Below are 17,276 nucleotides of genomic sequence, written 5' to 3' on the forward strand. Positions count from 1 at the left end.
TTTTCTCCACACCCTCTCCAGCAGCTGTTATTTTTTGAGTTGTTGATAATGCCATTCTGACTGGAGTTAGGTGGTATCTCAGTGTGGTTTTGATTTGCATCTCCCTATGGGGGGGAGGGGGATGGGATTAACAGTCGCAAATATCTGTCTGGGGATGGGGAAACACCTCTTATCAACAGGGTGCCTGAATGAAACGTAATTGTACACCTAACCCTTAACTGTACCCCACAAAATCATAATAAAAAATATTGATTAATAAAAAATAAAATAAAATTCTCCAAAGTGTGAAGATTGAGGTGCAACAGCATGGAGAACGTGCCCAAATGCCCCCAGGGAAGACCAGCAAAGAAGGCCTCTTAAAGGAACTGTCAATCTATCCAAGAAGCAAAGAAATGCACGTGACTCTGCCAGGTGACTATACAGGAGAGCCTGGTGGCCGGAGGGAAGAGGGCGTACTCAAGCAGAGAGTTCTGAGATGGTGGCCGTGCCTGCTCAGGACTGCCCCCACGACTTGGCCTACCTATGGCACGGGGAGCCTCAGCAGGATCTGGAGTGTTAGAGGTGACAGGAAGGGAAAAGTTGCTTTGGTGGGAACCCTTGGTTAGGAGGTAACAGAGCAGGGAAAGCGTGGTAAAAATGTAGGAAACTGGAGATTCTTAGGGGTATCCATGATCAGATGAGGAAGGTCTTATATGCCAGGCTAGACAAGGTGGCTTTTATCTCTGAGGCCCTGGGTCAACAAATGGAGTTAAGCCCATAAGTGACACGATTAGCATAGTAAGGAGTTAATGTCTAGAAATTAGTTAAGCAGCGATTGTCACCATTGAATTAAGAGATGATCCTGGAGGAGATACCAGTGAGAGGAGAGACAGATAGTAGACTGAGTTATAGTGAGGAGGGGCTGGACAGCATTGAACGTGAGTGTTGAAGGAGACCCAGAAGCCTGAGGCAAGTACAAACCCAAATGCCTCCAAAGTGTCCTCTTGTGGTGATAAGAGGGGGCAAGGAGATTGTGGCAAAAAGGGCGTGCAGGCCCCACCTAAAGGGACTCAGTTACTCCTTGTTTAAAAACGCTCGTGGATCAAAGGACGTTTCGCAGGAAACCACTGTGAGATATACTTGGACTCCAGACTATGAGTTCAGTCGTCAGGGAATCTAACCCCAGCTACCCATTTGAACACTTGGGGAGCTTGGCTCCAACCCTGGCCTTATCTCCCAAACATTAATCTCCCCTGGATGGAGTCTGCGCATAGATATATTTGTAAAAAAGCTACCCTGGTGATCTAAAGTGCAGTCAGGGTTGACTACCACTCCTGGCAATAATGACTCCTAGATTTGTAGCTTGAATAGCTGAGGTGGACAGTGATGCCCATTATGAGGACAAAGAATACAGATGGATGAAGGTGTTTTTTGCAATGGATGTTAATATGGGCCTGAATATACCGAAAGCAAGAAGTCTGCTGGTTTTCTGTGTTACGTCAGATGAGAGTCAGCCTTCTCAAATATCAAAATCGATTAACCACATGGGCTCCTAAATTAGTTGGTCTTAAATAAAATGTAAAGGGATTATTCAATGAAGAAAATACTTGAATATTCAAGGTATTCTTAAGATTTTATTTAGGATATATGCACATTAAAGATGCATTTTAATGAGGAATTTGCATTGTAATATCTGAAGGGAACCATGGCACTATTTTGGACATGCATCAACTTTGTCTGTCTTCCAATGAGATTAAGCTCTTCGCAAACCATAGTAAGAAGAACAAACAAAACAAAACAAAAATGCATCTAGCTGCCTCAGGGGGAAAAAAAATAATAGAGCTATGCTGACTTTTTCTGATCTCCCAAATTAAAGAAAAATGGAATATTTCCCATAAGTGTGTGTTGTCTAGACTAGTATGAGCAAATTCTGATACCAGAGACTCAGCAAGTGCAAAAGAACAAAAAGAAGAGAGAAAATTTGGTATAGATTATAGTGGAAACCCACATGTTCCTAAGTTAGGAAAACTGAGGGGAAAACTTGGCTCTACAATTTATTAAATATGAGACAATGAGTAAATCATTGTGCTCAAGTAAACTTCAGTATTCTCAGTTTTTAATGAGATTGTGTCTACCATATTCGATTGTTGTATGAAGTCAAATATTAGATGTGAAAGAGTACAGCTGGTCTTTGTGGCTCAACCTGTAATCCCAGCACTTTGGGAGGCCAAAGCGAGTGGATTGCCTAAGCCCATGGGTTTGAGACCAGCCCAAGCAACTTGGCGAGACTTTGTCTCTACAATAAATAAAAAATCAGCCTGGCATGGTAGCACATGTCTGTAGTTCCAGCTGCTTAGAAGGCTGAGGTGGAAGGATCGCCGGAGCCCAGCAAGTCGACGCTGGGGGGGCCATGACTGTGCCAGTGTACTCCAGCCTGGGTGATGGAGTGAGACTCTGACGCTTAAAAAAAAAAAAGAGTAAGTATAGTAAGAGTAAGTTCACAGTAAATAAATACTCATATAATATCAAGTTATTTAAAGAGGGGATGTACAAACATAGGAATGACATGAAAGTAAAGGTAGTTTAATGCTATGTTATAGGAACTTAGGATGACACATCTTAAATTCCTTCAGCCTGTGATCAGACAGATATTGGGTGGTACTGAAGACAGAGAAAGAAGCCATGCAGATAAGAAACGTATAAGGGTCTGTCACTTATCCAGTCAAAAGTGATAAGGAAGACTAGTTGACTAGTTGATAGCTACTGTTTAAAACTAGCCAAGAATGATTCTAAGAATTTCATACATACATTTTATAATCATCAAGTTCTTACAATTTTTTTTTTTTTTTTGAGTTGGAGTCTCACTCTGTCGCCCAGACTGGAGTGCAATGGCCGCTCCCGGCCACCGCAGCCTCGACCTGCTGGGCTCTGGCGATCCTTCCTCCTCAGCCTTCCAAGTAGCCGGAACTACAGGCGCACACTACCACGCCTGGCTGATTTTTTTTTTAATTTATTGTAGAGATGAGGTCTCGCCTGCCCAGGCGGGTCTCGAACCCGCGGGCTCAGGCAATCCACTCACCTCATCCTCCCAAAGGCGCGGGATTACAGGCTGAGCCACCAAGCCCGGCTAGGTTCTTACAATTTTATTATCCCGTTCTACAAATGAAGAAATAGGGGCAAAGGAAGATTAATTATCCTGCGCAAGGTCACATAACCAGAAGTTACTACCTTTGGATTCTAACCCACATGGGTTAATTCAAGACCTTTCTAGAAGTAGAAGAAAAGGATGGTGACAGCCTTCTTTGTTAAAATCACACATTGTGCTCTTAGTTTATTTATTGAATAAATATATCCAAGTATTTACCATTGGTCAGGAAAACGTTCTTAAAAAAAGACTGGAACTTTTTATTAATGACAAGTATTACCAGTCTCTGTAATTCCTTACAGTGAGTCTGTATATATCTTTTTATTTAAGATTCTCAGAGGCAGAGTTGGTTAGGCTTACGAAAGATCCCAGATTGTTGACTGCCAGAGAACACTGGCCAACATTTCTTACCATGTAGCATGAGGTTCTGGTCCCCACTATAGCATTCATTCATCTGAAATATTCACGGGAGGAGCTCTCGAGACTGCCTTAAATCCATCTGGACATTTACAGTTCTTAAAGGTTAAACAGGAATGCATTCTAAAACATCTGGCTCTAAATACAAGTGTATTCTGCAAGATCGTTCTGACCTATGAAAGCTTTCACTTGAAACCAGCACCCTAACGTGGAATCAGAATCCTTCAAGCTAACTTGTGCTAGCGTACCTGCTTATGCCCACGCTACTCTCGTGGGGTGTACTCCTTCGGCCTGCTCATTTCTACGAGTAAAACTTGGCAAGTAACATTTGGCAATCCAGAAAAAGTCGAATTATGGTTGGAAGTTTCTTCTAAGCAAATGTAATATTCTACTGGATTACTATATAAATTCAAGGCAAGGTCACAAGTATTCCAATTATATTTATAAAATAAATTCCTACCTTATCGTGTGGAATGAAAAACAAGGTTGATTTAGTTCAAAGGTAAACCCTAACTAACGTGTCAGAGTTTATGCCTTAAAATCATAATGAGTACTCATTGCCAAGTTTTAAATTAAAATGCTTAGTCTTCAGCTCCATGAAACTGCTGCTTTTCTAATGAGCAACATCAAAAAATAAACAGAGCCGGGCTCGGTGGCTCAACCTGGAATCCTGCACCTTTGGGAGGCTGAGGTGAGTGGATTGCCTGAGCCCGCGGGTTCGAGACCCGCCTGGGCAGCGAGACCTCATCTCTACAATAAATCAAAAAATCAGCCGGGCGTGGTAGCGTGTGCCTGTAATGCAAGTGCCTGTAATTCCGGCTACTCGGAAGGCTGAGGCGGAAGGATCGACGGAGCCCAGCAGGCGAGGCTGCGGTGACCGGCAGCGGCCACTGCACTCCAGTCTGGGCGACAGAGTGAGACTCCAACTCAAAAAAAAAAATAAAATAAAATAAACAGAGGGATGAAGCAGAAATCTATGTTAGCTAGATATGATAGATATAAATCAGTTAATGTTACTATAAAAAGTATCGAATTTTCTGTGAAAAAGAGTTAGAATTGAAGCCGAATAATCCTTTGACTCCATAAAAATGAATGAGTTTGCATATTTATATAGAATTGTTTTGGAAATATATGTTCTCTGGGACTACATATTCTTTGGTTTCTGTATCCCAATTGATGAGTAACTCAGTCAATTTCCGAGGCTTTCCCAATAATTCCCATACTCCTAAAATCTTATAAAATGTCATATAGTCCCTAGAAAGAGAAAAAAAAAAATAGAGAAATGGAATGTGATCTAGCTTCCACCACCACCAAAATTTTTCTCTTTCCTTAAAAACACACCAGCTTCAGCATAATGAATCTTTTTAGATTCGGTTGTCTTCTAACTTGTTTATAATCATCACAGATTACTAGTACCTTGTAGATAATAGTATCTTTTCTTATAAGAGTTCAACATTTTTGATAACAACTTGAATTCCCCACCACTTATCATATAGAACCATAACTGACATGGAACATGGCAAACAGAAAAAGGTATTAAACTATATATAAGAACAGTTATAAAACTATTATCTACATACACAAACAGTTATAAATAAAACATATGTTTTCACTGATTTATTTGGAAATAATGAGCAGGTATTATTCTACCTCAATTACTAAGGAAAATAAGCAACAAAATGCAAGCTTTTGTTCACATTAACCCGGAAAAGTTGCAGAACAAAAATAAACGATTTCTGATGCCCTGTTCAGTGTTAAACAGCAAAGACTCCCTTCTCTCTTTCTTGAGAAATAATCACTTGCCCAAATATATTGAAATATATTGGGTCTACTCAAGAAATATATTCAGGTTACTAATCTCCAGCCCAACCTTTGAGAAATTTTTTGTAAACTTCAGCCAAATTCACTGTTTTAATTAAGGAAGTCTTGCTAGTTTAATAAACCCACTCTACAGCCCACTGCTCAAAGTCTTTGACATCAGGACTCTAATAGGGCCAGATCCAAAATGCAAATGGTGCCATCAGCATTACTATATCCACTCCAGCAGCACTGTTATTAAATTAATAATTCAATCTGCAAGATAAAACAGAAGAGACCCCAATCATGTGGAACCAGTTGAGTTTCTGTTTAACTTCCAGCAGAAACACATAGCCAGTTCAGTCATGGTTCGCTTAGCTAATTTGTACTCAAACGCTGAGTCCAATTTCCCTGACCAAAGGAATTAAGAACCAAGAAAAGAAAAAAAAAAAACAAGAGAACAGTAAGAAGATGTTAGTTCCCTAAATACAAATATAAATAGGTTTCAATTGAGTGAGCTTCAAGGTTCTGATTGTAGACGAATTGGCTGACCAATCTAGAATGAACACCAACATTAGAATTAAAGACATAATATCTGCAGAACGATTAGAGCTCTTTTCACAAAAAGTAAGTACAGGAAGTATATTTTAAGAACAATAATAATGTGGCACTGTAACATAGATTTACACACTAGTGCAATTTAAGTTTAGTTAGAACTTCTGTGAGTTGCACTTCTACGATTTGGAGCTTTATTCTCTGCAACTGTAGAATATACTACAGTTAAATTTGTTCTATTCAGTTTTTGACATCGTAAATATTAAACAACATTCGACATTAATCCCAGAAAAAATTATTTCATTTTCGGTCTGTATCATAAAAATGTGGTAATTAAGCGATTTCCATTTTTGCCCTGCCTTATCTAAAAATCATGTGTAATTGACCATTGGGAAAACCTGGGTATGCTCGGAAATATGTTCTTTTGAATGTCTTTGCTTCCTGTAAGTTTCTTTTAAGTTTTATCACTATGTGTGTCACCCTCAGAAAAGTGACACTTATGAACTGGGCAAGACAATGCTGGCCTTTATTAATATGCTACTGCTGCAAGATTGCAGTTCCTGGATTCAGTGCAGTTGAAGGGACATTAATCATTATGTTGTCACTGTCCCTCTAACCCCTACGGCTGTGCAAGAAAGCTGTGGGCCATGGAATTTTGCAGGGGGTCATATAATGACTGCATTTCTACACCAAAGTTTGTAAAGGTCTTACAAGACATGAGAAGTTCAGGCTAAAATAAATTGAACTCTGACTTACTATAGTAACTTCTTAAAATAAGACAACGTTTTGCTCAGAAAGTCAAAATATATATTTGTGGTGCTGCTTCCTTAGTAACTAACAGCTGGTTGCAATTTATTTGAAGATTTGTCACACATTTTGATGCTACCTTGATTCCAATCATTAAATATTATTTATACATCACCTAAAATTAACTTGAGAGTAACCTGCTTATTTAAACAAAACCAAAGATATGAAAGCAAATAAATAGAAACATAAAAATCTTCTTTCTCCCACACAAGTATACAAACATACATATGCTAAAAAATATATATATATTTAAAATTAAACATTTACCTCTAGTTTGTAGTTTCCTTTCAGGTTTCTCCTGCTTTTCTGTCTTTTCTTTGTGTATTTCTAAGGAAAAAAGTAGATTTTTTAATCCAAAACTCTGCAAAAGTATGAAATGCAAACTCTAGCTAAGACCTAAAAGCTTAAATTATTGTATAATCTTTAACATGCTTATCAGTTTCCAAAAGGAAAGAGCCTTTGTAGCATATCGCTACTAACTTATTTGTTGAAATAAGGGAAAAACTTGCATTATCTCAAAATTAGTTATTTGAAAAAGCTTAAACATTTAATCGACAGAAATATGTTGTCACCATTTTCAGTTCTAAAGTTGATCACAAACTGTAATTATGTTTTATTTCAATTACTCTGAATATGAATTAAGAATCCTTAATAAGAATGTCATTTAGATTTAGAAAGATTTGGTTTTTACATATCAAATTAAGAATTTGTGAAATGAACTGCAACAACTATCTAATAGGAAATGTATCTCAAAAGTATTGACTCTAAGCTATGTTTATAATCAGCATTTGGCATTACATTTAACCAATAATTACCACAAGCAGATATGACACATTTCATGGAATAAGTTAGTTGTACATTTCTCTAAATATCAGGTTTTAACAAACATATTCAATTCCACTAGCTTCAGAATACATGCATTGCCAAGGTTTAGGAAATGAAGTGAAGTCTGAATTTGTAGTTAATTTGGATAGAAGTAAATTTGAGATGAGTTCACAATTATGATTACTACCTCTGAAAAGTGACTTAATCTTAAATATCTGGTTCTTCTTAGAAAAATGCTAACGAGGTTTACTTATTTATTTATCACAACTTTATTCCACAGATGGTCTGAGATGGTACTAATTACCATACGCATTTTAAACTCTCCATTTGTAAATTTGTATTTACATTTTTGCAATTTTTCCAGAAGTCTACTCAATTAAGACCAACCATAGAAACACTAAGTATCTTCAGAAATGACAGCTACCTGCTTTCATTCACCTATTAAGGAGGTATCTACCACAGTGAAGATTTCCTTCCCTTATTTCCCCAATTAAACAGTCATCTTACTATCTACAGGGTCACTCCTCTACCCTAATCCCATCCATGAACTTGAATATGTCCATGGAGGTTCAGAAAAGTAAGGTAATCATTCATATCTCTGAACAAAATTTTCTCCAACACGCACGAGTACATTTCCAAAGGGCGTAGGAAATTTCCATCTTCCTGCCTCTCTCACTGCTTTATGTCTCCTTTATTCTCCAAACTTTATTCTGCAGCAGGGTTTCTCACTTTAACACTACTGACTTTTTGGATTGGGTAAAGCATTACTGGGAGCAGCATGGGGTTATTCTGTGCATTTTAGGACATTTTGGAACATTCTTATCCTCTACCTATCAGATGCCAGTAGCCCCCGTACCCACCTACCAGTCTTGACAACAAAAAATGTCTACAGCCTTTGCCAAATGCCCTCTGTAAGGCAAAATTAACCCCGGTAGAGAACCACTGTTGTAAACTTACATGATAAGCAGCCTAATCACTTTGTCACTGTCTAGGCCTATGCTGTCCAATGTAGTAGCCACTAGACGTGTGTGCATATTAAGCACATGATATATGGTTAGTCCAAATTGAGAAGTATTACGATTATGAAGACTTAGTATCAAAAGATAAAATATCTCATTATAGTCATTTACATTTTGAAATGAAATTATTTTGGGCATATTGAGTGGAATGGTTTTATTGATGAGTCAATTGGGTAGGCTACTACCACAAGTTCATTTAGAATGCTAAATCTGAGAGTTGCTTGAAGAGATTTTGCAGATGTAATTAAAATCTTTAATCAGTTGACTTTAAGTACAAAGATGATTCTGGATAATCTGAGTGGACTTCTCTGATTTCATTGGAAAGTCTTAAAGATAAGTCTGAAATTTCCTAGGGCAAGGACAGAGATTCCACCTATGGACATCTTTGGTCAATAGCTTTTGGGCTCAAGCTTGACTGTAATCTTCTCTTCCCAGCTGCCTGTGTTATGAGTTCAAATATTCTTAGCCAGTCTCCACAATCGTGAAAGCCAATATCTTGCAATAAATTCTGTGGCTTTTTTTTTTTTGTCTTGTTTTTGTTTTATTTTGTTTTAAGTCAGTATCTCTGTTGTCCAGGCTGGAGTGTAGTGGCACTATCATGGTTCACTACAGCTTGATTTTCTGGGCTCAGGTAATCCTTTTGCCTCAGCTGGGTTGCCGAGACTATAGGTGCATGCCACCATGCTCGGCTATTTTTAAAATTTTTTGTAGAGATGAGGTCTTGCTTTGTCACCCAGGTTGGTCTCAAATTCCTGGGCTCAAGCTAACCTCCTGCCTTGGCCTCCCAAAGTCCCGGATTAAGGCATAAGCCACCACACTCTGCCTAAATTTCTTAATGTATAAGTGTATCTGAATAATCTCCTACTGGTTCTGCTTTGCTGTTTGAGCCCTGACTGATGTATTAAGTTAAGTAGGACATGTTAAAATTCATTTATTTTTTAAAAATTTTCAAAATGTAACTACTGGAATTTTTTTTTTTTTAAGAAACAGTCTTGCTATGTTGCCCAGGGTGGTCTTGAACTCCTGGATTCAAGCAATCTCCTTGCCTTGGCCTCCCGTAGTACTGGGATTACAGGCATGAGCCACCACACCCAGCCTAGGTAATTTTAAATTACATATTTGGCTCACATTATGTTCCTACTAGACAATGCTTGCCTAGTCCTGAGGGAAGCAAATAAGCTTTATAAAGTCTTAAGTCATTCACAGGGCTAAATATTTTCCAGCGAACTGAAGAAACGAACTTGGTATTTATTTTCTCCTGCCAATACCATTCTACTTCTTCCTGCCTCTCCAAACCAATAGAAGATATAGAGAAGATTGGTGTTTTGTAAAACTCAAGTCCAAAAAGCAAGTAAAATACCCAAGACTTAGCGTGGTCTTTGGATATGCTAAGGGAGTCACCTTTAAGAGATAATTTTACTCCTAATAGGTATTGATTTGGGTACAAAGATAGAACGTAATGTTCAAAATTTTCAAATTACATGAAATTCTACATTCACTATGACATGGGGAGGCCTTAAAATTGTCATTTAGAATAGTATTTTTCATTTAAAGGTAGGGGTGTGTATGTGTGCTTCTGTGTGTCCTTGCTGGCTACTGAAAAAATAAAGAAGGGATTTTGAAGCTCACACAGGAGGATCAGATGCAAATGAGACTCTTCTGCAGGATTTAGTCTGAAAAATTCTTTCAGGGCCTTCTAGCCTAATTTAGATTTGGGAAGCCACAATGTTTGGGCAGGGTGGTGGTTTGTGGAACTAGACAGATAGTCTATGTTGATCCACCGTAGGGATTCTTGCAAGAGAGGGGGATGCTTGCATATCAGAGAACAGATGTCAGAAGTACTAGCAGGAGCTGCCCTGTTCCTCTTAGACCCTGTGTATGTAACTGCATTCCATCAGAAGGAGTAGGGGTTAGATTGTAAACAGAATTGCAATGAGCAGGAGTCCATCCTGGAGAAAATAAACAAAAAAGACAAATCTCAAAAAGACTAAGATCAAGACAACCACTCAGGAAAAGGAAAAAGCAGGGCCATTTACCAAGTAGGAGAAGCATGTACTACAAGGGACCTGTCCTCCAAAAGATAACTATGGGGTTTTTTGGGGGGGAGTCCTTCCATCGTATGACCTTCTTTAAGTCTATTTCTCCTTTAGCTTTACTTGTTTTTATGTTTGCCAAGGTAAAACTTATGATGACCCCCATGCCCCAACCTCCCTACTCACCCTATCGCATCCTAAATGACTTTTTGTTTGTTTGTTTCCCTAGATGAGAAAAAGTTCTCAAAGGGTAACGCTTTGCTGATGTGGAAGAGGTGAAACAAAAAACGGCAGAAGTACCAAAAGACATCAAAACTGCCAAGTTCAAAACTGTCTTGAGCAGTGGAAAAAGCATCTCAATAGGTATAAGGCATGAAATGGATAGTAATTTAAAGGTGACTGAAGTTTTACATGTAACACCAAATACACAATTTTTAAATACATAAATTTCAGTTTTTAGGGGTCCCACTTGTATATTTCAGAGCATTTATTTTTTATTCTATGATAAGTGGATTAAACATAACCCAGTTCTGCAACTCACACCAGTCTTACAAATAAAGCCCCAATTTTGTATTCTTCTGATTCTGAATTTCAGCCTTATAACAAACTAAGACAATCCCACTGCTTTGAGCAATGATGGATCCAGTCAGTTTTCTTGTCAGTGGAGGTCACAGATTTTAAAAAGATATACACAATAAAACATCCACAGCTCATAACAAAATATGATGACTTACATGGGCAGTATTTTTGGCAGGGCCACAATCAACTAACTTTTTTTAACTGAACTATCAAGGAAATGTGGACAAACACAGCTAAACTAGTGAAGACATACACACTCCTACATTTCTTTGCTCACAGAAGACAAAAAAAAAAATAGTTTGATGATTCAAACTTAAGGAAAAATTAAATGTCTCCCTGTGTGTTTTATTGCAACATTGGATTCTCTTTGGAGACTGGATTCCATCACTGGTGCTAGTGACTGTGGCTATCAGATGTCAGAAGAATCCAATAAAACCTCTGTCCGGTGTGCCAGTTCTGTCTTCTTACACTTTAGCCAGGAAATGATGACCATTCAGGCTCTCGTCCAACTGAGTAACATGTTACCCATTTAGACTTCAGAAAGATATTATTCTCATACCCAGAGGATGCCTGATTTTTTAACTTCAGTTGCTCTTTCCAGATAAGAACCATTTGTATAAAATTGGAAAATCAAATTTAAAAGATTCAAGCAATTAAAGGTGGAAATTTATTGCCTCATGGCTTTCAACAAACTAAAAAATAAAATAAAATTTGTTATATTATAGTAATACTTGCTTCTAGTTATTTAATAATTTCAGAGACAGGTGAATGCCTTCACTTTGTAGAACAGGAAGAAAATGTTATTTTGCATAAGATTGTATTTAACATCACGATACTCTTAAAGGAGCAGTTCACTTGAACCTGAACCAAACCTGGCTAGATACAAGGGCCTAAAAAGGTCAAGGCAGTCATGATTTATTTTCATATGCATGTCCTTTGCAAGTAGATAGAAATCCAATGTCTCTGCAAAGGTGGTATACCTCAGCACCAGATGCTAGTAGGAATCATAAGCCATTTGTGTAACCGGTAAATCTTAAAAACTGTTTTGTGGCTTAGAAGGCACAGAGGTCAAAAGTATCTTCATCCAAGTGTGAGGCTGCCCATAGGTCCTGAAAGTGATGAGCTTTAGCTTGAATTTTGAGAACTGAAGAAGGGAAAAAAATCACACCAAGAAAGACAATGATCTCAGTGTGTTAGGAGGCCACGAAGGGGCTCCCTTTGCTCTGCTGACTCATTGGTCGCCTTACCTAGTAGGAAAGAATTAGAACCCTGCTCATGTTTCTTGTGTCAGTGATGACACCAAGGGCGCTGGCGCATTCAAGAGAAGGGTGAGATACTTCCAAAGAAGGCGGCCAGTGTGTCCCTACTTCTTTTACTGCTCTTGACTTTCCTCTGACATTTTTCTGGCTGCTTGTAGGGAGGTGTGAGTTCAGACGAGACGCAGAAGAAAAAGTATATCTCCTCTCAGATTGTTAATGTCATTCATCCTACACTCTAAAACCAGAAGCTTCCTCAATTCCCAGAAAACTTCATCCTGCAAGGCTTTAAATGCATTTACAACTTTCTTGCATTGAGGGAACTCAAAGAATTTGAGCTCTGGCTTTCATGCCTTACCCGTCAATGGAGACAACGATGAAGTATTCCCTCCTCACTCAGACTATTTTCATTTCTCAAGCAAAATGCCAAACAATGTGAGAGATCTGTGAATTGCTGGGAGCACAGGAGTAGTAATGGTAACTTACTATGGTGTTGAGAATAAATTAAAATTAGTCATATTTTAGATTATTCACTCTGTCTAGATTGCAATGATCTTTAAAGGATTATCTAATAATCATCCCATGAAAGATGTTATATATTTATGGTATACTAATATAATTAAAATGCAATGCATTTTGATAGAAACATATATATATATACATATGTTATTTAAAAAGCCATATAAACATATTTTCATCTCTGACTTGCATTAAAACGCAGCTTAATTTAAGGTGATTAACTGTGTGAGCTCTATTTCCTCATCTGTAAAATGAGGTTCATAATAGTACCTACCACATAAGTTTATGTGAAAATTAAAATTAATTAAAATCTAAAGATACTTGCATCGAGCAAGTATCATTTGAATATTGGCCGTTACTGCTACTATTTTCTTCACTAAATACTAACTTGAAGAGGACAGGAATTATGTCTACTTAGTCCCACCTTATATTTTCAATGGCCAACATGATGATTGACTCATAGCCACTTGAGAAACGCATGCAACATGAAAAAATACATGTTTAGACATGGTTATGAGTTATCGATTCTTGCATATTTTAGAAGGAAATGGTGAATTATATCTTACCTGTTCTTTATGTCACAACTCTCAAACAGTTTAACCAACAAAATGGTGATAGCTGAAAATTTTGATAAAGTAAAATGTTGCATTTCTAAATTTTTTTTAACTTTTTATTATAAATACTTAAAAAAGTTTGCAAGATTTTACTACATATGGAAATAAGATTAGATACGTTAAAAATATGTATAAACTCAACGCTTGTTCAAAAGCTTTTCATAGTGCATATTTTTTAAATATTCTTTTTCTGGAACACTAAAAAGCTAAATAATAATCAAGTTAAGGGCATTAAGCATGTTTTTAATTCATTGTCCTATTTCAAAATTGATTGACAGTTGTTTGCATAAAAACTAAATAGACTATAAATGAATATATTATACTCATGATCAGATATTGAAAATGAAATATCATCTATTTCAACAGAAAAAGTCAGTTGCAAGATTTTTAAAATACATGTACTATTTAATATAACTTAAAGGAATGGGCTCAAAATTTCTGTTTGCTTCATTTGATAGACTTGGTACTATTATATTTCTCTAGCATTCTTTATTAATGATTGAGGTATTTCAGTGATAATCTGCATCTCCTTGTGTCTAATAACACTTGCATATATACTTATGGTATTTATACATAGAAATTGTAACATTTGGTCATTTGCTAAATATATTTATGCTGAACATCCGAGGATGAGTATAGACATGAGTGACCTTGATAGTTCAAGTTGGAATTTTCAACTTGTAATGGGGGAATTTTCTGATTCTCATGGTCTATGACCCATGTCCCGTAGGAACACAAACTTATTCAGAGGGTGAACTCTCTAATATTTCTCCAAATTACAAGTGAAAATTCACTTCCTTGGTTTTCCTCCCTCCTCCTTAAGTTGTTTGATTTTGTCAAAATGCATTTATCTAAGGTCTATGTCTTATCACAGTGCCCAAGGTAATCAATCATGGTAATCATGAGGCTGAAGCATTTTTCCCACACTCTCTGAGCTTGACTTCCACACGTGACTTAGGAAGAGAGGCCGGGGCAGCAACAACAACCAGTGGGACCAAAATTTGTGAAAACAGGCTGTGCAAAATGATTCCTAAATTTGAGCTTATTTTGTAGCGAGGGTTTTCTGAATTGTTATATTACATATATTTTGTTTATGATAAGTAGTTTTTATTTACTTACAAGCATAACAGAGCTTATTGTTGAGTAGTTTACAATTTTGTCTAAGACTTACATGGCCAGCTTAAAACATGCAATTTTTCTGTATCAATATGGCACGCTGTTAATATATTCAAAATGTTATCAATTCGAGATTTTAAAATGACAGATTCAAGAAGTTAAAAGGCAACCATCTCTGTCACCAAGGCAACCATTCTGATTCTTTTACGATGACAACCCAGTTTATTAAATTATTATGAGGGTTGTGGATTTCAAAGAATGTCTTTTATCATTATGTTTTCTCAAGATATCTCATAAGGACCAGATAATATAAAATGCCTCCTTACCATTTTCTCATTTTAATATTAAAAATCAAATTATTTATTCATTTAAACACAGACTCTCTATTTGTAAGAGTCTGCCAATTGTTATTAGGACACAAAAGATTAATTATAACAAATGACCAAGCAAATTTCAATATCTATTTAGTGGCTAATTAAATAATGCTAACGGAAAATAATTTACTGAATTCTTGATATTTTAGATAAATATATCATATTATGTGTAGGTATTTATATTTTCTGATATTTTTTCTGTTATGTTAATAAACAAAAGTGTTGAGGAAATTGTACTATTCACCATCAATGAAGAATATAAAGAGGAGTGTCTTCTTCTCCTTGAAGCACTTGGTGCTTGTCACTAAATGTGAATATTCTCCAGATACTGTAATAGGCAGATACTAAGGACAGTGTGCTTCAGGGATGTTGAGCCCCATAAATGTAAATTATTTTGGATCTTTATTTTGACATTCTTGATTGCTTGGTAAGATAAGCTGAACTTTTTCAAGAGAAATAGCAGTCTCAACATGGCATGATAATAATTCCTAAAAAGTTTCAGAATAAATACACTAAAACAATATCTACCTAATCTCACTTTTGCCATTAACTCTGTAATCTCAGGCTAATCCATGTTTTTCTTCTTCGAATTGTATTTTCTCCATCTATAAGATAATGCCATTTTCTATGTGTATATAAATCAGACATAAGAGGAAATGTTTTTAAAAATACTTTTTATAAGATAAGCACTGGTGAAATGTATGCATTTGGCGAGGTATTGGCTGTGTTAGTTTGTTTCAATTTGGTGATATACTGCACAAGATCAATGTGGGTGGACATCAGAATCATCTGGGGAGATTTTAAAACATATTCCTAAGCTACAGCCCAAACTTAATCAATTTACCTCTCATGGTAAGGAAACTTTTAAAGATCTACAATTTAAATAAATGCTTAGGTAATTTTAGAACCACAGTCAAAAGTGGAAACTCCTGTCTAGATCCGTGTTTCTCAAATTTTAACATGCATATGAGTTGCCAGGGAATCTTAAAATGCAGATTCTGATTCATCTGGTATAGAAGGAGCCTGGAATCTGCATTTCTAGTTAGGTCTTAGATGATGCTAAATTTGTTGGTTCATGGGCCAGGATTTGAATTGCAAAACTCTCATTCTGATGAAATGCTGGTAAGTTATTAACATATGATACCACAATGAAAACAGAGTCATAAAATATTATCACTGGAAAGGACCTGAACATCAGTAAATTCAGCATGTTTATTTTACAAGTATTAAAACTGAGAATCACTGACTTTAAGTGACTTCATCATAGCCGGCTAACAGCAGAAAGGGAACCAGCATGAATACTTCATTGTGTTCCTTCAAACTTCTCTAAGTCATATTTAAAGTTCTTATATGTTCAGCTGATAAGCATCAAATATCAACAGCTATTTCAATGGTTTAGGTCCATATGACAGTGAGATTAACTTAGTGTGCATTTTATCCTTGATGTCTTAGTACTTCCTTAACAGTAAGTTTATTAATAGAAATTACTACGCATAAACAAATTATGTGGTTATTCACCTGTCTTCAATTGTCTCCCTTACTGAACTCACAATGTATCAAATTTCTTATTTCCAGAATTATTTTTCTGGGTTGCAATGACTCTCAACCATGATTGCGAGTTAGAAACACCATCTGCTGATTGTAAAATTTCAGCTATTTAAGACTTCACCCTAGAGATTCTGACTGAGTAAATCTGAGGTGGGAAGTAATCTGGAATTCTGAATTACAAGCAAAAATTAGTTGTCATAGACATTTGTGACTTTCCTGCTAGAATCCAATATTGAGGTAATGTTTGTCATTTACTTCAGGAACCACCTTATTTCTGATCTCAGTACAGGTAGTTTAAGTGATGCTAACCTACTCTTCAGTTCCAAGGGTAGGCCTTGGAACTTGACAAAGTGCATGTTGCATCTCTCTGGCCAACTGATTGGTTCCCACAAGGGTAGGTTACTCAATCCAGATCAATAAGAGTTAACTACAGCCGGGCTCGATGGCTCAGCCCGTAATCCCATGCCTTGGGAGGCTGAGGTGAGTAGATTGCCAGAGCCCGTGGGTTCGAGACCCACCTGGGCAACTTGGCAAGACCTCATCTCTACAATAAATCAAAACCTAGCTGGGTGTGGTGGCATGCACCTGTAGTTCCAACTACTTGGAAGGCAGAGGCAGAAGGATCACCGGAACCCAGCAGGTCGAGGCTGCAGTGGCCGAGAGCAGCCACTGCACTCCAGCCTGGGCGACAGT

The 17,276-nt window shown here is 37.0% G+C and overlaps 1 protein-coding gene across 1 annotated transcript in view; it reads right to left on the minus strand.

Moving 5' to 3' along the window:
• TRDN (triadin) overlaps nt 1–17,276 on the minus strand; it is a 133,523-nt gene that overhangs the window by 20,142 nt on the left and 96,105 nt on the right. Inside the window, exon 5 of the mRNA XM_021712477.1 lies at nt 6,968–7,027. Coding sequence (XP_021568152.1) covers nt 6,968–7,027 — 60 coding nt within the window. The remainder of the gene's footprint in view (nt 1–6,967; nt 7,028–17,276) is intronic.

Source organism: Carlito syrichta, unplaced genomic scaffold (assembly GCF_000164805.1).
Source record: "Carlito syrichta isolate Samal-C Ts95f unplaced genomic scaffold, Tarsius_syrichta-2.0.1 Scaffold303304, whole genome shotgun sequence".
NCBI classification, from domain to species: domain Eukaryota; kingdom Metazoa; phylum Chordata; class Mammalia; order Primates; family Tarsiidae; genus Carlito; species Carlito syrichta.